This window comes from Chaetomium fimeti (genome assembly GCF_033439085.1).
Source record: "Chaetomium fimeti strain CBS 168.71 chromosome Unknown B0H64scaffold_4, whole genome shotgun sequence".
In the NCBI taxonomy this organism is placed as follows: domain Eukaryota; kingdom Fungi; phylum Ascomycota; class Sordariomycetes; order Sordariales; family Chaetomiaceae; genus Chaetomium; species Chaetomium fimeti.
Window position 1 is genome coordinate 2,307,018 of NW_026944332.1, and position 21,997 is coordinate 2,329,014.

At 57.6% G+C, this 21,997-nt stretch overlaps 8 protein-coding genes across 8 annotated transcripts; 5 read left to right on the forward strand and 3 right to left on the reverse strand.

The window, feature by feature from the left end:
• Positions 1 to 939: 939 nt before the first annotated feature.
• B0H64DRAFT_155735 (arabinofuranosidase) lies at positions 940 to 2,401 on the forward strand. Its single transcript, XM_062798509.1, has 4 exons — positions 940 to 1,323; positions 1,384 to 1,451; positions 1,523 to 1,949; positions 2,029 to 2,401. Exons 1-4 carry the CDS (start codon positions 1,040 to 1,042, stop codon positions 2,213 to 2,215), a joined length of 966 nt encoding a protein of 321 aa, XP_062659341.1. The 5' UTR covers positions 940 to 1,039; the 3' UTR covers positions 2,216 to 2,401.
• A 53-nt stretch (positions 2,402 to 2,454) lies between these two features.
• On the reverse strand, positions 2,455 to 4,562 carry B0H64DRAFT_155818 (glycoside hydrolase superfamily). The gene is made up of 2 exons (XM_062798510.1): positions 3,910 to 4,562; positions 2,455 to 3,835 (listed from the first exon to the last, which is right to left on the reverse strand). Exons 1-2 carry the CDS (start codon positions 4,390 to 4,392, stop codon positions 2,588 to 2,590), a joined length of 1,731 nt encoding a protein of 576 aa, XP_062659342.1. The 5' UTR covers positions 4,393 to 4,562; the 3' UTR covers positions 2,455 to 2,587.
• Positions 4,563 to 5,689: 1,127 nt separating this feature from the next.
• Positions 5,690 to 8,481, reverse strand: B0H64DRAFT_155975 (uncharacterized protein). Its single transcript, XM_062798513.1, has 3 exons — positions 7,596 to 8,481; positions 7,256 to 7,544; positions 5,690 to 7,196 (listed from the first exon to the last, which is right to left on the reverse strand). Exons 1-3 carry the CDS (start codon positions 8,385 to 8,387, stop codon positions 5,911 to 5,913), a joined length of 2,367 nt encoding a protein of 788 aa, XP_062659343.1. The 5' UTR covers positions 8,388 to 8,481; the 3' UTR covers positions 5,690 to 5,910.
• Positions 8,482 to 11,279: 2,798 nt separating this feature from the next.
• Positions 11,280 to 13,668, forward strand: B0H64DRAFT_359822 (uncharacterized protein). The gene is made up of 2 exons (XM_062801687.1): positions 11,280 to 11,863; positions 11,922 to 13,668. Exons 1-2 carry the CDS (start codon positions 11,497 to 11,499, stop codon positions 13,298 to 13,300), a joined length of 1,746 nt encoding a protein of 581 aa, XP_062659344.1. The 5' UTR covers positions 11,280 to 11,496; the 3' UTR covers positions 13,301 to 13,668.
• A 149-nt stretch (positions 13,669 to 13,817) lies between these two features.
• Positions 13,818 to 15,924, forward strand: B0H64DRAFT_156014 (tubulin domain-containing protein). The gene is made up of 5 exons (XM_062798514.1): positions 13,818 to 13,947; positions 14,032 to 14,237; positions 14,304 to 14,772; positions 14,871 to 15,421; positions 15,475 to 15,924. The coding sequence occupies exons 1-5, from the start codon at positions 13,876 to 13,878 to the stop codon at positions 15,743 to 15,745; spliced, it is 1,569 nt and encodes a 522-aa protein (XP_062659345.1). The 5' UTR covers positions 13,818 to 13,875; the 3' UTR covers positions 15,746 to 15,924.
• Positions 15,925 to 16,469: 545 nt separating this feature from the next.
• Positions 16,470 to 17,101, forward strand: B0H64DRAFT_156060 (uncharacterized protein). Its single transcript, XM_062798515.1, has 2 exons — positions 16,470 to 16,965; positions 17,026 to 17,101. Exon 1 carries the CDS (start codon positions 16,550 to 16,552, stop codon positions 16,871 to 16,873), a length of 324 nt encoding a protein of 107 aa, XP_062659346.1. The 5' UTR covers positions 16,470 to 16,549; the 3' UTR covers positions 16,874 to 16,965; positions 17,026 to 17,101.
• Positions 17,102 to 17,257: 156 nt separating this feature from the next.
• Positions 17,258 to 18,471, forward strand: B0H64DRAFT_322065 (uncharacterized protein; the record flags this gene model as incomplete). Its single annotated transcript, XM_062800545.1, has 5 exons — positions 17,258 to 17,382; positions 17,441 to 17,488; positions 17,536 to 17,686; positions 17,735 to 17,997; positions 18,081 to 18,471. The coding sequence occupies 5 exons, from the start codon at positions 17,258 to 17,260 to the stop codon at positions 18,469 to 18,471; spliced, it is 978 nt and encodes a 325-aa protein (XP_062659347.1).
• Positions 18,472 to 19,459: 988 nt separating this feature from the next.
• On the reverse strand, positions 19,460 to 21,488 carry B0H64DRAFT_359824 (Sodium/hydrogen exchanger family-domain-containing protein; the record flags this gene model as incomplete). Its single annotated transcript, XM_062801688.1, has 2 exons — positions 20,681 to 21,488; positions 19,460 to 20,625 (listed from the first exon to the last, which is right to left on the reverse strand). The coding sequence occupies exons 1-2, from the start codon at positions 21,426 to 21,428 to the stop codon at positions 19,460 to 19,462; spliced, it is 1,914 nt and encodes a 637-aa protein (XP_062659348.1). The 5' UTR covers positions 21,429 to 21,488.
• Between the last annotated feature and the right edge of the window lie 509 nt (positions 21,489 to 21,997).

Genomic DNA, 21,997 nt, shown 5'->3' on the forward strand with positions numbered 1-21,997 from the left:
TCTCTTCTCCATCCTCCTTTTGATCCTTGGTAGAGGTTAAGAAGGAAGATAGGATGGGTGGGGCAGCTCCATCACGTGAATCAGGTCCATCCCTTCCGCAACAGGAAGTGTGTTTGTGTCTGGAAGGAGAGTCCCTCTTGTAATTCCCTATCGTTGTTGTAATCCGAAATAAATGCACGTGTTCCTGTTTAACCAACACCAACACTCAACTACCTACACTTGCTCCGCCCGACGTTCATAAACGACGCCGTCCCCATCGCGGCAACGGCCCTCTTGTCACGAATACCAGGATCACCCAGCACAAAAGCAGTCAGATCAATTGCCCACTCGACCGACCGGCCATACAATACATCCATTTATAGGTAGACACTCGTCTTGTTTCATCCAGCCCTACCCCCCACTGGGCCCTACCGGCCACGATGGGTTTGAGTGGATATGCCGACATCATGTTCTTCCATCGACAGACGTACACTGCATCGGAGCCCGGAGTTTTTCCGTCCAGTCGATGCATTAAGCGGCGTGTGAGAAAGACCGTCAGGTGCCGAACTGTCGGATTCGTAATGATCAGGTACCCCTGTGTAGTCATGCTCCTCGTTCTTTTCAACAGCCAGACCTCCGAAGCGGGTACCCATATTCCGGGGACAGAACAAGTGCCCCGTTTATACTCGCGATGCGCGCCAATAGGATGACGGACAAGATTCGCCGGGGATGGTTGACTGCCGGGGTTACGTGGTAGTGTACCCCGAACTTCAACGTTTGACCACGGCAAAAAGGGGGCGCCTCGGCCGACTTGGCACTTGCTCCGCACCTCACTCTCCGCCCGGGAGTCAGAAGTCATCCCAAGATCAAGAAGTTTCTCCGATCTTCAATAAACAATAAACCCTTCGTGTAGGTTGAGAATACATATAACACGGACCGCTTGGTGGAAAATGGAAGTCGATAAGAAGCAGATCTCGCCTGAGCCGAGTTGTCATTTTGTCAACATTAAACCTAAGCGTTCCTCTCCGACATTGCTGCTTCGACCAGTACCACCATCAGCATGAGATTTGCTTCAATTGTTGGGGCCCTCACAAGCCTCTTGGCTGTGGCCTCGGCGGCATCTTTTACCAACCCCCTGAAGCCCATAAATGGATCAGATCCTCAAATGACCTATTCTGACGGGTACTACTATCTGATGACCACGACATGGACCAACTTGCAAATTACCAGAGCCAAGACTCTTGAAGGTCTGAAGACCGGGGAAACTCGGATCGTCTGGACTGATGCAAACCCTGAGCGTTGCTGCAACGTTTGGGCACCCGAGCTTCACGAGATCGATAACACGTACGTACCTCATGCCCGCCCAGCTGCGCTCGTGGCCTGGATCTAATGGGCTCCTGGCAGATGGTACATCTACTACACAGCAGGCAACAGTCAAAACTTGGATGGCCAACGTTCCTACGTCTTGAAGGGTACTTTAAAAAGCCCCATACGAAGTATATCTCCCCGTCCGCAGGGTCTGAGAGCTGACAGATCTGCATAGGCGGTGCCCATCCCTGGGACGATAGCTTCTCCTATGCCGGTCAGCTCACCCCGGACTGGGGTATCGACGCAACCATCCTGCGGGTCGAGGACCGGAACTACTTTGTGTGGTCCTGCTTCTCTCGCGGCCTACAGTCCATGTGCATCGCGCCCATGAACTCTCCCACCTCGATCGGCCCCGGCAAAGTGCTCTCCGAGCCAACGTTGGACTGGGAGCGCGTGGATACCCCCGTTAACGAGGGGCCCGCTCCGCTCTACCACGACGGCAGGATCTTCTTAGCCTACAGCGCCAGTTTCTGCTGGACACCCAGTTACCAGCTTGGCCTCCTGACCTACAACGGGGGCGACCCGACGCTGATGAGCAGCTGGACCAAGACGGGACCGCTCTTCAGCTCGGCAAATGGAAACCATGGGCCGGGACACAACGCGTAAGTTGGGTTGGGCCCTGTTTGTTCGGTGCTATTCATGTTCCCGCTCTTCTCTCTAACTTGCATGGCTACTCGACAGATTCCTTAACAGCCCAGACGGAACCGAGGTCTGGAACATATACCATGCGACCTGGATCGAGACTGGGAATTGTGATGGAAACAGGTATACCTCGGCGAAGAAGGTCACCTGGAATCCCGATGGCTCTCCAAACTTTGGACAGCCCGATGCCCTAGGCACCACCCTTGCCGGCCCGTCCGGCGAGTGATAGTTTTTAATCGGGGAAGTCGGTTGGGAGTAATTGGGGGTGGTAGAGGCTGGGGTAGAGGAATGTCAGACCCGAGGGCTTGGAGCAAAAGTGGAAGGTGGTTCATGATGGCGCAGGCGTGCGGCTAAGCATTTCGAGGGAGGCAGCTGAGCAGGTCCAGTGAGCAACGACGCTTCTCCATCATACTGTGTAGGTGTAGAAAAGAATGTAGCATGTAGTAGGTTGCGTTTAGGGCAACGCCATCACGTGAATCAGGTCCATCCCTTCCACAATAGGAAAACTGTTTATATCTGGAAGGAGAGTCCCTGTAATACCCTATGTTTTAACACGAAAAATAAATGCCCGTATGCCTGTTCAACCAACTTCACTCGACTACACTTGCTCCGCCCGACGGTCCATAAACGACGCCGCCCCCCTCGCGGCAACAGCCCTCTTGTCACGAATCCCAGGATCGCCCGGCACAAAAGCAGTCAGATCGATGGCCCAGTCAACCGACCCTCCAAAGTTCTGTCCCTGGTACCGCGCCCGACGCCGCTCCTTGGTCGTCTCGGTCATGTAGGCCGCCCACGAGTCGGTCATGTACTGCGCCATGTCCGAGTCGCTGGCCTCATCGTACCAAAACACCGTCCCCTCGAGTTCGATCGCCCGGATGTCCTCGAGCTCCGCCAGCGCGATGATGCCCGGCTCGCGCGTGCAGCGCCCCACGTAGCCCCTCTCATCGGGCCCTAGGTACCGGCACATGGGGTCTGCGCGGCAGTTGCGGTCGGCCATCTTGAAGCTGCGCCCGTAGCTGGCCAGCCCCACGACGATCTTGTCGCTCGGCACCCCGGCCTTGGTCACCATGGCCAGCGCGTAGTCGGTCTCGGTCAGGTTGACGTGGCTGCGCAGGCAGTTGCCGCCCGGGCAGCCGGCCTGGTTGTCGGTGCCGTAGTCCCACTGCCCGTGCAGGTCGTACGCCATGTAGACGATGTAGTCGACCACGGCCGACATCTCGGCGATCGGGAACCCCTGCAGGTAGTGGAAGGACGCCGGCGCCGCGAGCGAGACGGTCTTTTCTGCGGGCAGCAGCTGCCGCACCATCCTGAGTAGTAGTAGGTACTGGGCGCCGTCCGTCGGGCTGCCGCCCAGGTCCACCGCGCCGGGGTACTCCCAGTCGAAGTCGACGCCGTCGAGGCCGTACTGCTCGACGGTCGCGACCACGCTGCGCGCGAACCGCAGCCGGTCCGCGTTGTTGGTGGTGTTGCGGAAGATGGGCAGGGGCTCGCCCCCGGTCGAGTACGACCACCCGCCGAACGCCAGGATCTTCTTGAAGCCCGTCTGCTCGACGAACAGCTCGAACTGCTCCATCGAGTCCGACAGGTCGACGGCGAAGTCGTCGGTGATGCCGCCGAACGAGAAGTGCACGTGCGAGTACCCCGACGGGATCTGGTCCGCCCGCATGTTCAGGCACGGCCGCTCCAGGTTGTACGACTGGAAGTAGCCGACCTTGAGGAACTCGGCCGGCGCGCTCGGGCTCTTGGCGATCTCGGTGCCGCAGTTGGAGATGCACCCGACCTGCCCGGCCGACTTGGGCGGCGTGCAGAACTCAGGGGTAATGCCGCAGTTGCCCCAGGTGTTGCACTACAAAAGGGGGAAATATCGTTAGCTCAGTCTGATGCTTGGGGCGAGTTCGCCGGGAGAAAAAGAGGACTTACGCAGGCATTCAGGGGGCAGGGGTTTAGCGTCGCGAGCTGGGACCAGTCGCTCGGCCGAGCGGTGCCCGGGGCCTGGGGACCGCAGATAGCAGTGTCGATGGGCGCCGGCATGGGCGGGTCGCCGGAGCTGACGCAGATGATGGCGTTTCTCTGCAAACCACCGCAACCATTCCAGTTCCAGCTGTTGCTGTTCCATGTCTCGATCTCGTCGACCGTGAGCTGGAACTTGCTGGCGATGAGGGAGCAGTACTCTCCCGGCGGAACCTCGTACGTGGCGCAGGTCCCGTCCGGGTTCGGCTCGGGCCTGAGGTTCGGGAGCGAACCCTCGGAGCAGCACACGAGCTGCCCGGCCTGGAGCGTGTTGCAGAAGGTCGAGCCCGGGTTGTACGTGTAAAAGTCCGCCGTCGAGATGCCGCACCTCGACGCGAGCGAGCCGCACAGGTCGCCCTGCTGGACGGTAATGGTCGAACACTCTTGGCCCATCTTGTCTGCTGTTGAGCGGGGAGCTAGCTGGTGATGGTGAGACTCAACATGGGCCGGTGACAAGACCGCGGCCAGCGGCTCCCCTTTTATGCCATTTTCCTCCTCACTCAGCCTACAGCAACACCATGACTCCTTCGGCGGCTTGTGTTGATGGTCTTGGCCGCGGATTTCAAAGGCCAACCGCCCGTCCTCACGGCCGTGGTCGCCGTTGGTGCCGAGATTGCCGCTGGAACGTCACATCGACTTCACTAGCCTCTAAACGGGGCTGCCTTACCAGTCGCGTCGAGCGGCTCCATGAGATAGCCCTACGGGGCTGCAGTCACCCATCCGAGCCTCAAGTATGGCTCTTGTGTTTAATGAGCTCTGCCTGTCGAGTCACACCCCGCCTCCGGTTGAAGACCCGGTTGTAGAGAGAATTTATTATGGAGGACGTGACAGGACTTTTGTTCCTGAACATGGTACTGTAAGTGTAAGGCAGACGATACAAATTTCTTTTTCTTTTTTAAAAAATAAATAAATCATCAGAGTGAGAATATGGAACCGTGTTATAATTGAAGAACCGTAGTTTGTCCAGGTACGAGGCAGTCTTGAGGTTCGAGCCGCGGCTAATACAAACCCAGGGGTTCACCCACTCCATGCAAGGTTTTTCGCCGCGCCAACTGCTGAGTGCTACATCAAGGTTACATTATTGGACAATGGAGTTGACAGGAATAGGTGCAGACACGTGCCAGACTCATTGAGCCCGCGGGAAAGAAGGAAGCAAAGAAAGGATCAAGTAGAGCGTAGCATTGGGCTCCGGGAGCGGGAAGCATGTCCGCTGTGGCAAGAAAAAGAGGCAAAAACGAGCGCTTTAGGATTTTAGCACTCAAGCAGCTCGGGGGCGCGGTCGGCCCTACCCACCAGTTACACAAACGGCCAATCTCCTCCCGGCTTGGTATCCAGGCACCTGCTGAGCTATCACGGCCCTTCGTCCTCATCTCGACCGTCGCCTGAAGACATCACGAGCTCACCGGTGCCCTTTGATGCGACTCACATGTAGAAAGTGTGGCTATCACACGTTGCTCTCCTCGTATTAACAGGCCCGACGGTAGGCACTCAAGCTGGGCACTGAATCCTCGAGATGCAAGGAACAAGTGGGCGGATGGGCGACCTAGTTGGCCTATGTGACCTCAAGCATTGGCATTGAGTTGGATACCTTCCTACCCGGCATCTTTCTTGCAACGAAACAAAAGGGTATAAGCGTAAAGCTGCTCAAGCCAACACAAAAAAAGGAAAGGAAAAAGAAAAGGAGCAGAAACCTCGACATCCCACATCTCGTGACTCAGCCCGAACCCACACACACGAGTATGCATGGCCGCTTCCGCCCGCAAAGCACCAGGCCCGCGGGACGGACGCCAAACCATCCGCCCTTCCCTTACTGTATCCATCCTATCCCATCACATTCCCTTCCCATCCCTTCCAATATCCACCACCCACCCACCCAGCACTCAAAAATGGTCCTAGAGGTAAATGTATGTACTAACCCATCCTCACCCCGGCTCCCAACCCACCACCACTACCACCACCGCCACCAACAACCTCCTCCACCCGCCTCGGCCTCTCCTCATCATCCATCATCATACCAAAGCTCTGCTCCCTCGGCGGGTTATGTATCCCCGGAATCCCGGGGTTCGTTACCTGCGAATGTGCACCACCCTCCTTCAGACTAGCACCACCATCCCCCGCCGCACCGACCACCACATCCCCCGTGACTGTCGCTCTCTGCTGCACGCGCTTGATGCGCCCCGTCTGCTGGTCGACCCACGACGTGACGCTGCGGAACCGCGCCGGCTGGTCCTCGCTCGTCTCCGTGTAGATGGTCTCGCGACGGCGGCTGCCCGTGCCGGTGCTGGTGCTGCTGGCGTTGCTGTTCTGGCGCGCCGGGGCGTTTGGCGGTGGTGGTGCCGCCGTCGCCGCCGCCGCTGCTGCTGCTGCTGCTGCTGCTGTTGAGTGTGAGTGTGGTGGCCCCTGGGGGTGGGACATCCAGGAGAAGCGGGCTGAGTATTGCTGCTGTTGCTGCTGCTGCTGGGGGCTGTTGGTTGGCGATGAGCCGGGTACGGCGGTTGGCGCGGGAGGGGTGATCAGCGGGTTTCTGACGATGATGTCGCCGTCTCCGAAGCCGGAAGACAGGGAGGAGACTTCGCTGATGGTCCGGCTGGGCTGTCGGTAGAGTGGATTGTAGGGAGTGAACTGTTGGTTGAGGAGAGGTTGGTTGTAGTACGAGGCTGGTGAGACCCCGGAGTGCATGGGGCTTGCTGCGCTCTCGGGTGTCATTATGGCGCCGAAATGAGCTGCATTCGTGGAACTGAAGGACCCTTGGGTTTGATGTGAGTAGGCTGCCGGTATATTGGTCATGAGCGTGATGTGGGGGCGGTTGGCGGCCGTGTACGTGTCTCTGGGGTTCGGTGGTGGCGGGTACATGATACCGGACTGTGTTGAGTCATGTCCCGGGATCATGATATTCTCGGGAGAACTTTGGGGCCATGGTTGTTGCGGGGGCTGCTGGGTTTGCACCTTCTCCGGCCCATAGAAGCCCTCCCCCGATGGAAAACGCGCGCTGCCCGTCTTCTCGCGGTAACTGGGTGGTGGCGATTGGCTTGTCGAGTCCTCCAAGTTTCGCCAGCCCCGTCGTCCAAAGAAGGGGATCTTGGAAGTAACTCTCCTCGAAAGCCCACCACCGCTACCTCCGGCGCGGCCTTCCCTTTTCGACTTCTTCATTGTCCGCCAAACCATCCAGGTAATAAAGCAGACGAGGATGAAGCCACCTAACAGCGCTGTTAGCCTCCGGGGACCAAGGTCATTCGAGCACCGATACTAATCATACCTATTGAACCAACCGAAATCAGGATGCGTTCGGCCGTCGGGTTCATACCAGTCGGTGCCAGCTCAAGTCGGTTGCCGGCACCATCGGCGCCTCTGCCGTTATCATTCGCAATATCATTGTCCATTGGCCCCCCTGTTGGGGGAGAGTTGGGGAATGTTGTTGGTCTAGGCCCTGAGACAGGCGGCATAGCCCCAGACTCAACACTCTCGGTTGACCCAGAAGGGTCCGTTGAGCCTACCACATCGCTGGCCGACGGCGAGGGGATGAACTCTGTCACAGTCGGGTTCGCCTGTTTGCGGTGTTAGAGCCGGATGATAGGGTAGAATAAGGTCGTGCTTACCTCATCCGTTAGACTCCCGGTTTCAGCACCGGTTATGGCGGACTGCAGTAAGACCACACCTTGGTTGAACTCGCTCGATACTTCTATTGCCGGGGCAGGTTCGGTTGAAGACGGGACGGGTTCTGGGGCTGGAGTCGGTTGCGGTGATTCCGTTGGTAATTCCGATGCTGGCTCTGATGTCGCTTCTGGTGGTGTCGATCCCAAATCCGATGTTGATGACGGTGCTTCTGGGGGTGGCTCCGATGACTGTGGTGCTTCGGCGGGGCTGGATGAGTTGGTATTATCGTCTCCATCATCGTCGTCCCTATCCCTCCCAAAGCCTCCCCCGAAGCCACCCCCAAAGCCACCCCCTCCCCTGTTATTCCCTCTCCCGCGGTCGCCATCACCGAAACGGTTGCCGAAGCCGAAGCCATTCCCACGCCCTCCACCGTCGCCGTCACCAAACCTGTTTCTATCCCCATCCCCTCCACCATCACCGTCACCAAATCTGTTTCTATCCCCATCTCCTCTACCATCACCGTCACCGCCGTTATTGTTGTTTCCGTTGCCGTTACCAAAGCGATTCCCATCCCCGCCTCCCCTGTCATTATCATTTCCAAAACGGTTGCCGAAGCCGTTACCGAAGCCGTTCCCCCTGCCCCCGTCATTATCGTCGCCATTCCCTCCGCCTCGGGAAAAGCCTCCCCCTCTCCCTCCCCCATCATTGTCGTCGTCATCGCGGTCGCCGCCACCATTGTTGTTGCCAAAGCGGAATCGACCGCGTCCGCCGTCGTTTCCGCCATCACCCCCCATCACCTTGCCGTCGGTACAAGTTGACTCTTCGTAGTAGCCTGGGTTTGCCGCTCAACCATCTTTGTTCGGTGACCCCTGAGGGGTTCTTTAGTGGTGCCATTCCCTCTCCTTCCGACCCTGGCATCCTTGGGTCATCTGTGAAATCGGCAGAACCGGTTAGGGCGCCTGGGGTTTTGTTGTGCTAGAGATCATGGGCTGAAGTTTGTGTATCCCCGGTTCAAACGTGCGGTCGAGATTGCCCTACGTGGTGATGCCTGCGGTCGGGTAGGTAGGTGACTTGGAGATGGAAACGGTATTACAAGAATAAATAATCTAGAAAAAAAGCAACAATATTGAAGACAGAAAGAAAGCAGAAGAAGAGCGGGTAGCCGGCCCCGTGAAGTGAATAGGATGGAGGAGGAGAAAACAGCAATGAGGGAGAAAAGCCGTGACAAGGGACAAGCCCCGGCCGCCCGGATCGTGCTTGAGCTGGTCAAGTTGCCCAGAATATGCATGAATTGACAGGCCCAAGCTCCCGCCAGTGAGTGCATCAGGGATCGGATGACTGACGGAACCGCAGCGAGACAGGGCCAAAGAAAGGGACAGGGGTATACGGAATCTGCCATCACTCCTGGGACTGGATCCACGAGCTGGAGACGCCTCAGGGATCTCGGATCCGAGTATCAATCATCCCGGGGTGGGGGATCACCACCGGAGGCGGATGGACGTCCATGGTGCTGCCCTAGCACGATTTTGGGGACGTGAAGCGAATTTTAAGCCGGATCCGGATTAGGTGGGCATCCCAGGCTTTCCCAAATGTTTTTCTTCTCGTCTTTCCATTGCAAGCTGCTGTAGGTATTGAATCTCGAGTGCTAACACTGGCGGGGATGTCCTCTCCGCTTTGGTGAGACTTCACCAGCTGCACCCCTATTTGCCAAGCCTCGACAACAACCTTGGGCCAGGAGTCCAGTTTGGCAGGCGGCCGCTTGAGCATGCAGCTGCGGAAGCGCACAGGCCGACGCCAATTGTGACGGTTGAGAAGAACCACCAGAGTGCGGTACAGGGGCCAGGGGGGTTCAACGTCTCAGCATGGGGATGACGTTTCAGCCGAGGAGACGACGGGGCAGGAGGGGCACTCTGAGAAGTGCGGCTGCAGTCGCTCTGGCGGCTCAGATAGGCGAAGTCACAACCGCTCATTCGGAGACAGATTTATGAACCCGATGCCAGTTGCCCGCTACCCGCTTAGTTTCGTCGTGTTGTTGTCGCTAACCCATCCCAACATGATCCTCGAGCGCCGACCCGGGTGTCGCGGCGTGTCGATGACTGCGTCGCTTGCTTATCTGCCGTTGAATCACCGTCTGTTTCCGCATTTAACAGGAGACGGCATGGAGGAGATCAGTCAAGTTCGCAGCCAGTCAATCCGGAATGTGCCGGGAAATCGGCACTCGACCTTCTCGGAAGAACGACGCTGAGGGTGTGATTTACCTAGATCATCGCATGTGGTACAGATCTGTATGTACATAGCGCGATACTAGCATGCACATTACCTAGGTAACCTGTTGTGACATGTCATGTATGGCGAGTACCATGGGTAATTCAACACCATGTGCCTGAACCGAAAAACGGCAAGGCTCCCGAGCGCACATGGGACGAGTCTGGGACTGCGGGGTGAGATGGTCGCATTTTCCATGCGGGACCGATCCCAGCCGATCGTTCATGCGCGATGGAAAGGAGATGCGGCCCGGTGGGACGTCAGGGCAACTTTTGGACTTTCGACTTTGGATTTTCGGTTCCGACATGAAAGATCAAACCGGGACATGCCCGTTGCCCACATCTCAAACTTTGGGTGCATTTAGCGGGGCGTTTTTGTTGGCAGCAACCCTGATGGATGTGCAAAATTCGGGGTGTTCCTTCCTCCGTATCCAACAACACGGGCCAGAGGCAGGTCCGACCGTGGCGACGCCGACGTTGAACGGATGGAAGTTAAAGTGTTCGAATCTCGTATTGTAGGATTCGTCCAGCTTTGGTAATCAAGTGTACCATATGTACAGATTACCGCATTGATGTTTTGTCTAACAGAGGAGCTAAGCCATGGCCTCACGTCGAGCAGTACACAGCCAAGTACAAATTAATTGGTGTCATCCGGATTCCAGGGCACGCAACCGATCGGCCCCGGGGCTTCGAGCCTCGGCAGGCTCGGGACCGGCCCGGGGTGCTGCCGGGTCTGTGCGTCCTCCGGAGCACATCGGCTTCTGCTTGACTGCCCCGAACCGCCCCGTGAGACACAGAGCTGTGCTTTGTCGAGCAACGCGCATGTGATGGTTGAATTGCCGGTCATCCCCGATCGTCGTAAAAACCCGGGACGACCATCCAAGTCGGAGAGACTCGGAAGGACAGCACGGCACAGTTGAATGCAATCTGACTGTGCAAGATGTCTGACAGCAAGAGAGGGAACGGGCGGGGACATGTGCTGGTTCGTGAATCGCAGGGCATCCGCACCTCTGCCGGCTTCCGTTTTTCGGACTCGAGTCAAGAGAAGAGGAAGGCACGGTTTCAAAGATGGGACGTGGGGGATCTCCACTGCCTCTTCTCAATAGTTAGCCTAAACCATTACCTACTCGAGTTGTCCCCTCTCTGGACGCAGTTGGCCCCAGTTGTGGCAGGGGATAAATGGCTCTTCTGCCTCTTCACTCCCGCGATCGGGGTTTCAAAAAAACAAAACTTCAAAAACCTCCAGTCCAGAATCCTGTCGTCATCAAGGCCAGGCCCTGTCACAGCCTTGGCAAGAGGCTGTGGTGGGGTGTCGTGGGGGCAGCGTGGGCATTTGAGTGGCTCCTGAGCGAGACGCTAACAAAGTCGGCGAATAGGATAAAAGTCGCAATGGCGGGATAAAAAAAAGACGTGACGGATTCCAGGAAGCTCCCGGGAGTCCCACCAGCCTTATCTTAGTCACCCAATATCAATTTGCGCCGCTTTATCCCACGCAAAAACCCATTGTGAAACTTTTCAGTATTCCGCACTCCCTCTTCCTCCCTTTCGACGAACATCACCTTTTTGCGAACCAACGCCCTATATTCCCTCCCTCGGCGTTGTCCGCCGTCTCCCACATACCCCGCTCCTTAATTGAGCCATGGCGTCCACGTCAAGAGCTCTGAGCAAGCTCGCGGTCCCCCCCACGGGGGCCATCTTGCTGCAACAGTCGCGGGCTGCCCCTCGACTTTTACTCCAGACATCGGGCCGGACTGTTGGGGCGAGGCCCGTCTTTGGTAGCACGCAAGGTCCCGTCTCCCGGCAGTTCCGCCGTGGCGTTTCCAGCGATGCCGCCCCCGCCCCCCGGCCCAAGAAGTCACGGTTCCGGGTGTTGAGATGGACTTGGCGACTCGGATATCTCTCGGCGATCGCCGGCATCGGCTACATTGGCTACGGCGTGTACGAGGATAGGCATCCGGAGCCCCAAGTCGTGCCTGACCCGTCCAAGAAGACGCTCGTCATCCTTGGTGAGTTGGCTGTTGCTGCGCCGTCCAGTAGCTTTCCGTTTTCTGACATGTGCCGCAGGTACCGGATGGGGCTCCGTCTCGCTGCTCAAGCGTCTCGACACCGAAAACTACAACGTCGTCGTTATCTCGCCGCGCAACTACTTCCTCTTCACGCCCCTCCTCCCGTCATGCACAACCGGTACTATCGAGCACCGCTCCATCATGGAGCCGATAAGGACCATCCTCCGCCAGAAGAAGGCGAGCGTCCGGTTCTACGAGGCCGAAGCCAGCTCTATTGATCCCGACCGCAAGGTGGTGCGCATCTTTGACAACTCGGAGATCAGGGGTGACATCACCGAGACCGAGGTACCATACGACATGCTGGTGATCGGCGTGGGCGCCGAGAACGCGACGTTCGGCATCCCCGGCGTGCGCGACCACTCGTGCTTCCTAAAGGAGATCGGCGACGCCCAGAGGATCCGCAAGAGGATTATGGACTGTGTCGAGACGGCGGCCTTCAAGGATCAGTCGCCCGAGGAGATCAACCGTCTCCTGCACATGGTCGTGGTCGGCGGCGGCCCGACCGGCGTCGAGTTTGCCGGCGAACTGCAGGACTTCTTCGAGGAGGACATCAAGAAGCTGGTCCCGGAGATCAGCGACCGCTTCCGCGTGACGCTGATTGAAGCCCTCCCCAACGTCCTGCCCATGTTCTCCAAGCAGCTGATCGACTACACGGAGAGCACCTTCAAAGAGGAGAAGATCGACATCCACACCAAGACCATGGTCAAGAAGGTGACGGACAAGACGGTCGAGGCCGAGGTGACGCGCCCCGACGGCAAGAAGGAGACCATCGTCTTCCCCTACGGCCTGCTCGTGTGGGCAACGGGTAACGCCGTGCGCCCCGTGATCAAGGACCTGATTGCGCGCATCCCGGCGCAGGCGAACTCGCGCCGCGGCCTCGCCGTGAACGAGTACCTCGTCGTTCAGGGCACGCGCGACATCTGGGCGGTGGGCGACTGCGCCGTGGCCGGGTACGCCCCCACGGCGCAGGTGGCCGGCCAGGAGGGCACCTTCCTAGCGCGCCTGTTCAACAACATGGCCAAGACGGAGGCGCTCGAGGGCAAGATCAGCGAGCTCAGCTCGTCGCTGAACCTGCAGCCGGGCAACTCGGCCGCCGTCTCGCGCGAGATCGAGGGCTACGAGCGCCAGCTGCGCCGCATCAAGGACGCCAAGCCCTTCCACTACAGCCACCAGGGCAGCCTGGCCTACATCGGCAGTGATAAGGCCGTCGCCGACGTGACGTGGTTCAACGGCAACGTCGCCGCCGCCGGCAGCCTGACCTACCTCTTCTGGCGCAGTGCCTACATCAGCATGTGCTTCAGCACCCGCAACCGCCTGCTGGTCATCAACGACTGGTTTAAGTCCAAGGTGTTTGGCCGCGATCTCTCGCGCGAGTAAAGAGGGCGGCGAGTGGGTCTTCGGGGCTTCCTTTTCCTGTTTATGAGGGTCATTCTATATGGATGCAGCGGGCGAGCCGGCCTGTCTTCCCTTTTTTCCGATTTCCTTTGTCACCTGCGGCGGATGTTAATGGAGTCTTGGGCTTGAAAATAATTAGACCACGGGCTAGACTGGGTTCGGCAGGATAGACGAGGGCAATGATTGACGGCGGGTCTGTTTTGGTGCTGGTTTCATCCTCTCTGTTGTATCGGTCTTGACATTATTAGTGTTGTATCAGTTAGCTTGCCCTGGTGGCTTGCCCCGGGGCACCATGGCCTTGTACTGTAAACCAATATTAGTTAGACGGGTATTCAGGTTCATTTTGATGCAGTTCGCTGCGGCCCTTTCGCCTGGTGATAGAGAACATGATGGTGTTGTACATACGACGACGATGCTACTCAAGGGTTAGGGCTTGTGACATCAGCATCTCGGAGCATCCACTTATTCAGAGCTCACCCGAACAGAGCTCACTCTTCACTTCTCACTCATCGGGCACCTGCCTCCTTCCCGTGTTTTTTAAGCTAACCCAGCTCACAATGCACGAAACCATCACTCTGCAGTTCGGGCAACAGGCCAACTACCTTGGCACTCATTTCTGGAATACTCAAGTAAATTCGATTATTTACCCCTCCATATCTTATCCCGGTTTTAACTATCTCAAGAGACAAATAAACTAATAAACTCACCTTAAGGAATCCTACTTCACCTACTCCCCAGACCAACCCGAGTCCCCCATCGACCATGACATCCACTTCCGCCCCGGCCTCGCCCCCGACGGCACCGAGACCTACATGCCACGCACAGTAATCTACGACCTCAAAAACGCCTTCGGCACCCTCCGCAAGGTCAACGCCCTCTACGACATCACCGACGACGCCAGCGCCTCCCAAGCACTATGGTAACCAACCCCCCTCCTCAACAACCCCGCCCTTTTATTTTATCCCTTCACTAACCCCCCAACCAGGCAACGCCCCCCCACCACCCTCCCCGCCACAACAACCACCCCCCTCGACCCCTCCCCCTACCTCGCCGCCCTCAACGCCAACCTCCCCCCGCCCCGCCCCACCCCCGCCACGATCCGCTTCTTCTCCGACTACGCCCGCACCTTCTACCACCCGCGCTCCGTCGTGCCCATCCACGAGCGCGACCTCGGCGGCGGGGCGGGTGGTGCGGCCTTCGACCGGCACGCGGCGGGCGAGGAGCTGTTTGCGGACCTGGACCGCGAGCATGATTTGCTGGATCGGGATCTCAGGCCGTTTGTGGAGGAGGCGGATTGCATGCAGGGCGTGCAGGTGTTTGCGGGGTGGGATGATGCGTGGGGGGGGTTTGTGGGGCGGTATTTGGAGAGGGTGAGGGATGAGTATGGGAAGGTGGCGGTTTGGGTTTGGGGGGTGGAGGGCGGTGGTGGTGGTGGGAAGGGGGGGGTGGGGAGGGTGAGTTTTGGTTTTCTTTTTTGCTGGTCTTCCTTCTGATTCTGGGTTTGGTTTTGTCCCCGGGGTGGAGTGGGTGCTAACGGTTGTGGTGGGTGTAGGAAAAGAAGTTGCTGCGCCTAGGGAACAAGGCGAAGGCGATTACCGAGTGGTATAAGCAGGCGTCGATTGTGGTGCCGCTGGCCGTGCCGGAGAGGTTAACAAGCAGGGTGAAGCTGGATCCGACTTCCCAGTGGCACACCTCGGCGTTGTTGGCGGCTGCGGTGGAGAGTGTCATGCTGCCGTCGAGGATGAAAGACCCCTTAAAGAGGGAGTCATTAGGCCAGATGGCTGATGTCCTGAACGTCATGGGAAAGCAGAGCGTTGCCGGCTTGCAGATGAGCTTTGCGCGGCCGGGATCGGAGGGGCAAGAGGACACGAGGCAGAGGAAGCTATCTGAGGAAGAGCTCTCCGAAGGTGTGCAGCTCGATATCCGGTTTGCGCCGTCGTATCAACTCGACTCGTATGCCCGATCCAATGGCTTCGATAGGCCCCGCGTGTTCAGCCAGCTGGTCGCTTCACGGGGCTATGAGGAAGAAGAGAGTGAAAATGGGGAGAGGGACGAGGCAGGGCGTCGGGTGCGGCGGAGCTCTTATGAGCCTGTAACAAAAAGGCATGCCCCAACAATAACGACAACCTTTTAGATATAGGCTAACTGGCAAACAGCTGCACCACGGACCTCCGGTTTCCACTACTAGATAGCTTCCCTGAGATCTTCCGAGATGACGATGACGAGCCACTGGCGGAATCGCTCAACATCACAAGCAGCTTATCCACCGACTCATCCGTCGCCAACAAACTGAAACAGCTGCGGTCAACAGTCATTCGGTCCATCGGTCTCGAAGACCGCGAAACACTCGGGAACGATCTCATGGAGATGGCAGACGAGTACCACGAGGGATGGTCAAGTGGGAGCGACGAAGGGGAAGACGATTAGCAGCTCTATGCTTGACAAGGTGGGGGAGGGACGAAGTCCGTCGATAGTACGAAGTACGTCAATACCAAAATACGGTGTCACCAGCCAAGGTTAACGTTTCCCGAACGAGTTAATTGTTTCCATTTATTGGTGTTTGGCGCTGGAAGACTTGCAGAGCGTCGACAGCTGAATCACCTGGCGACCCTGCCCCGAGTTCATGGAGAAGTTTTGCGTTGCCCAATATCACCGACCACCCCCCAAATGGCCGAGTGGTCAGTGGGCATGGTCGAGGCCCCGGGGCAAACACTCCTAGTGAAGGTCTCATCGAGAGCTCACCAGTTCGAGCCGCCCCGGGGCTCGAAAGAACAATGAGGGGGGTTCAGACCCCCTTACCCCGAGCAACCGAAGCAAACCCTAAGGGGTTTCGTAGCCGGCTACCTCCCTCCAAGAAAGGAAGGGAGCTAGCCGGTGAGCTTTTGCCCTTTCCACAGATCGGTGTGTCCTGTTTATTCCTACTTCCCTTTTCTCCTATTCCGTATTTATTGATCATTTTCTTCTCCTTTTTGTTTACTCGCCATCAGCCATGCTGGGAAGGTCAAGACGGTCGATAAACCATTCAATAACTGATTGGCTCTCGTGGATTCTCTAGTTTGGATTGGCAGACTGCGGACGAGCTGCGCGAGCAGCACAGCCTCAAGGCTGAAAGCGCCCATATGCATGAGAGCCTGGCCAGTCTTATTTCTAGCAGCTTCGTTTCTTCTCCGACTCAACAACTTTCCACAGTTCAAAGCCAGAGAGGCTTCGGTCCCTTGTACTGCCAACAAGATGACCTCTGCCGGCGAAATCATCGCCATCCTCGGCCTCTTCGAACGCGTAGTTATCGAGCTACGCAACTACCACGACGCCCCGGCGCACTTCCAGAACCTGCGTGCAGAGCTAGACCTCCTCCGCAGTGCCTTGCGCCATGCCTTACAGCTGCGGGCCGACAGCGATGAGGAGCGCCAGATGCTCGACAAGGTCGCCGCCATCGCCATGCATTGCCTCCAACCGCTCCAGGCCATGGCCGACAAGATGCGAACCAAGGAGAGCAGCCTGGGCTATTTTCGCACGTCGAAGAGCCTGGTAAACATTGGAACCCGTCTCCACTAGTCGCTGATCGCACGTAAGGACGTCGACGAGCTGAGGCGGGTGGTCTTGGCTGAGATGGTCGCCATCAACATATTGTTGAGCGCCCAGCAACTGTACGACGCTCAACCAAGTCTACCAACGATACGGGTAACTAACCCCTAACACCACATTAGAAACCAAATCAAGCGCCTCTCCGCGGAAGCCAGCGGGGCCGAGCGTACCCAAAGCGCCCTCATCGAGAAGCACTCGGACGCGCTAATGCGGCAGACATCCTCTATCCTCAGCATCGTGGCGGGCACGCCCGGCGCGATCGCCGACCTCCAGACGGGCATGGCGGCCCATGCAGCAGCGCAGTCGGCCGAGAGCCGCGCGCTCCGGACCGGGCTGGACGCTGTAACGCAGCATATGGAGGCGCTATCCCGGACGGCGGGGACGATGTGGACGGCGACGCAGCGGCAGGCGGTTGCTATGGGCCGTATGGTGAAGAGGGTGGGTGTGCTGGTGAATGACATTAGGGAGATGTTTGTCTTGTGAGTGCTTTTTGTTCTTGCGCGGCTGTAGTTGTTATTGGCATACTCACCTGTTTAGTTTGGCGACATGCTCGAAAGAGATGCTGGCAGAGATTGGGCGGAATACGTGAGTGTCTATTGCCATCCAGGACTTACTTTGGCTGACTCCTTTAGGCGTCTGCTGCTTCGTATCGCCGGCCAACTGAAGCGTGTTATACAAACCATCGAGGCCATGCCGCGCAACCTAGGAGTCGATATCATCCGCCTAGATGATGCGCTCGGGGAGACGTGGGGCTTGCCCTTGCAAGCCTGCGGAAGCTGGGAGGTGAGCTTCCACTGCTTGTTTGCCCGTTCACTGTACTGACGTAAGAAGTCATTCTGCGACCTACTTCGGCATGTGGTGTTTGCTGGCAAACCGGGCCTGGACCAAGTCGCGAGCGGCCAGTTTGTGATTACGTTGGCAAAGATGCGCAACCTGACCCTCACTTCAGACAATTGGAGCTACGTTCTGAAGAAGGATATGCATATCGAGCAAGCCATGGTTATCCCCCGAGCTCGCTCGAAGTCGAGAAACAGATGTCCTTTTCTAGGGTGTGCTGGTATTCCCAGGTCAACATCCACTAGCGGAAAGAGATGGTAAGTGACCTCAGCAGCAACGATACCGTCGGTGCGCGGTGGCTTGACAAAAAGGAAAATGGTACTTACCACTCACTCTCTAGTTCGACATGTGGACGCCAGGCGAGAATAAGGAGACGAGCTCGTGGTTTTATCAATATGATACAAAGTGCTTCGGATCGACTCCCGGAAGCACCGCCAGACATCCTGCCAACCTCTCCCGGACCTGGTCCACTACCGATGCAACTGGCAGACGGAGAAGATCAGCCATATCGCCGCGTCCAATTCCAGGAGGTTGCGGAGCCACTTCAAAGCCTCGACGACGCTATTCATAGATTTAAAGAGGACGAAACAGACATGATAGCCGCTGTTTACATCGGTGTTGAATGTCTGCGAGCTGTAGAGGAGGGCAAGCCGCTTACCGACGAGGGGATTGCCGCATACCTCGAAACAGCAGAGACCTGTTTCGGGGTTGCAATATGCGTAGGTACGTAGGCAGTGCCTCAAACAGCAGCCTCTCCGATGCCGAAAGTAACCAAGTTAACGTTGAGGCTGCCAGAGCCCGGCATTGCCGAGTATTGGTATTTTTTAGCAAAGGCGTACATACGTCAGGGGAATATTACCGAAGCAAGGAACGCCTTGGGACGTGCGATCTACCAGGCTCCGTCCGTTTCCGCCTTCGTCATCACAACTGGGGTCATACTTTCCCACCACCAACCTCGCCTCGCGATCAGTGCCTTCTTTCACGCGTTAACCCTAAACCCCTCCCAGTACGAATATTTGTGCTGGTATAACTTGGGGGTATTGGTACGGTCCGAACAATTACTATCTTTGCTAATTTTCGTTTGCTTAGCGATATTCCGCTGACACCGCACAACTAGTGTGATGGCTACCTAGAAACCTGCCAGACCATAAGCTGCTTCAGACTTTGTCTAGCGCTAAACCCGGATCTCCCACACGTCGAAGCACGGCTACAGGTTTTACGCAGGCACGCTACGGGCACGGTGCCGCCCCCAGATGACTTCAAAATCCACGACCTGAGAGACGCCGAACCCTGGCAGGTTTTAAACGAGTTGAGGTCCCGCGGAGGCTAGACCCGAATAGTGAGTCGAATTGACAGTATCTATTGGGGATTTCTGGACATGTTTGGTCCCAACGAAGAAGAAGGAGGCTTGATTGTCTAAGTGCCGAAGTGCCTCGTTCACCTGCCCAGGGGCTATCCCAGAATAGACGCAATCACAACCCCATCCCCCACCGGCTGGCTGATCCAGCGTACGTACACACACGTCCAAGCCCAGCCAAGGCGATGTCTACCCGACACCCAAACGCCGGTTGATGATGATGATGCCCCTCCATCCCCAGTGACCCATGGATGTACTAGTAGTGGTAGTAGTAGTACAACGTTCAAACAGCCAGATAGCTACCAGTACAGACAGACAGACAGACGCAAATCCGACGCAAACCCGACGCCAACAAACCCCGCTCAGTGCGGCCCACTCCCCCCATTCCTGGCATTACCCCCATCCAACAACAAATGCGGCTTGATATAATCCTCATCCAGCTGCCGAAACAGCGCCGACGGATCCTCAGTGCTGAATAGCTGGCGAATCGCAGCCGTAGCCGTCAGCGGCTGCTGCGTACCAGCGCCGCTCCCTCCCTCCCCTGGCACAGCCTGCCTGCTCGGACCAGCGCCACCCTCCGTACCGGCACCACCACCACCGCCAGGAGTGAGCATCGGGGACCGGCTCCTCGACACGGGCGCCGCCGGCGGCAGGTCCGAGATATCGATGTCGCTGCCAAACTCCGAGTCGGTATCCCGCCCGGAGGAGGCCGTGCCAAGTAGCTCAGACCGCTCGTAGTCGTCCAGGTTGCCGCTCGCCTTCTTGTTCCGGCTCCGGCTGCTGCTGCCCTGGCGCACGAGCGGCGCCGTGTTAGGCGACCTGTGGCCCGATGCCCACCCGCCGTTCTGCTCCCTACTCCCGCTGGGGCTGTTGGAGCTGTTGCCGACGTTGCCTAGCGGCACCACCGACCCGCGGTTGCGAGAGCGGGGGTTGAACCCGATGGCGGTGTCGGCGCGCTTGTATAGGCCACCGCCGACGGCCTCGATGTCGAACTCGTCGTCCGAGTCCATCTCCTCGGTCACGCCGGTGCGGATTCCGAGGATTTCGAGCATGCGGGCGGTTGTGCCGCCAAAGATGATGACGGTCAGGACCACGACAACCAGCACGGTGGCCTGCAAGGCCTGGGTCTCCTTGGCGGTGAAGAGCGCCGACAGGGCGACACCGACGGCACCGCGCAGTCCGGCCCAGAAGAGCATAGCCTGGTAGCTGTAGGGCAGCTCATCGGCAACCTCGCGGCCCTGGCGGCGGGCGCGGTAGCGGATGAACCAGTTGATGGCCTTCGAGAGGGGAAAGACGGCGAGCCAGCGTGCGGCGCAGACGGAGAGGACGGTGACGATGATCAGGAGGGGCTGGTAGACAAGATTCTTCTCGGTAAAGAGGGCCAAGCCGAGGTAGATGAAGATGAAGTTTTCGGAGAGCTGGGCAGTGACTTGGAAGAAGTACTTGGTGGTAAGTTGGGTGCGGCGGGACATATTGAAGTAGGCGTAGTGTTTGAGCGTAATCCCGCAGAAGAGCAAGGCGACGATACCTGTAAAGGGTCAGCGCGTGTACAGAGCGGACAGGACGTTTCTCCGAGCACGTACCGGACATGCCAATGGCTTGAGCAAAAAAGTACGTTGCGTATGCGATCAGCACCACGAGCGAGCTCTCGATGTGTGGGTACCGCCGGACATAGGTATATTTCAACCCGAGTGCCGTCAGGACGCCTATGAGGGCGCCGATGGCCAAACTGCCAAAGAATTCGGACAAGAAGTACCAGATGCCGTGGAGGACGCTCCAGATGCCGATTCCCCCACCTTTGGTGCCTGCGCTCTGAGCCGACTCGAAAATGACAATGGCGACGGCATCGTTCAAGATGGACTCGCCAAAAATGATGGTGTACAGCTTCGGGTCGACCTTGAAGGTATTGAAGATAGCCAGGATGGTGACGGGGTCAGTTGCCGACAGGGTTGCGCCAACCGAGATGGCATCGACCCACGACACATCCAGACCTTCGAGCGAGATGGACGTGTACAGCCACAGGAGCGCGCCAATGACAACGGCAGAGATGAATGTTCCGGCAAAGGCAAAGGTCAGGATGGTGCCGATGTTCCGGAAGAAATTGGCTTGATGGAGCTCGTAGCCAGACGAGAGGATGATGGGCGGAAGGAGCAGGTTGAAGAAGTACTGGTAGTTGAAGTTGACGAGATCACGGATGGAGTCGAAGCCCGAGACACGCAGGATCAAGCCAACGGTCATGCCGCCAAAGATGGAGACGACGGTTTCGTGTATGGCTGTGATCTTCCTCTGCTGCATGGTGTAGCTGGTGCAGAAGGCCACGATGAGCAGCATGATCAAGATGAAGATGGCCCATGATGCGTTGTTCTCCTGCTTCGGGGCGTCGTCGCCTGCAGTAGTGTGTTAGCGTGATGCTATGCTTGTTTGCTTGCTTGTGAATATGGGCTCGATCGAGGGCGCATTGTCGATGGCATACCGGCGGGGTCTTCTTCGTCCCTCCCTATAACATTCTTGTCAGTACTGGTCCGCCCTGTGAGATACACATAGTTATCTATGATAATGGCGTACTGGCAAGCCCGATGAGGGTGCTGGCGACGGTTTGCGAAAGCGCCTCCATGGTGGTGGAGATGGCGGAGCGTGCTTAGCCCGTCGCGCACGCACAACGCGCCGGAGCGGCAGCCGAGATTCAGAGATCTTCGATTTGCAAAACTGCCTGCTTTGAGCCGCTTTCACGATGGGCGGGCTACTAGGGATAGTCGGATGGGGGCCGGGAGGGTATGGAATCGATAACGTAAAAGCGCAACCCTACAAACGCGATTGATTTGACACGGCGCAAGGGTCTCAGTACGGAGAATTGGGATGAAATCGCCAGCTTTCCTTGGCTTGGCTTTGATTTTCCCACA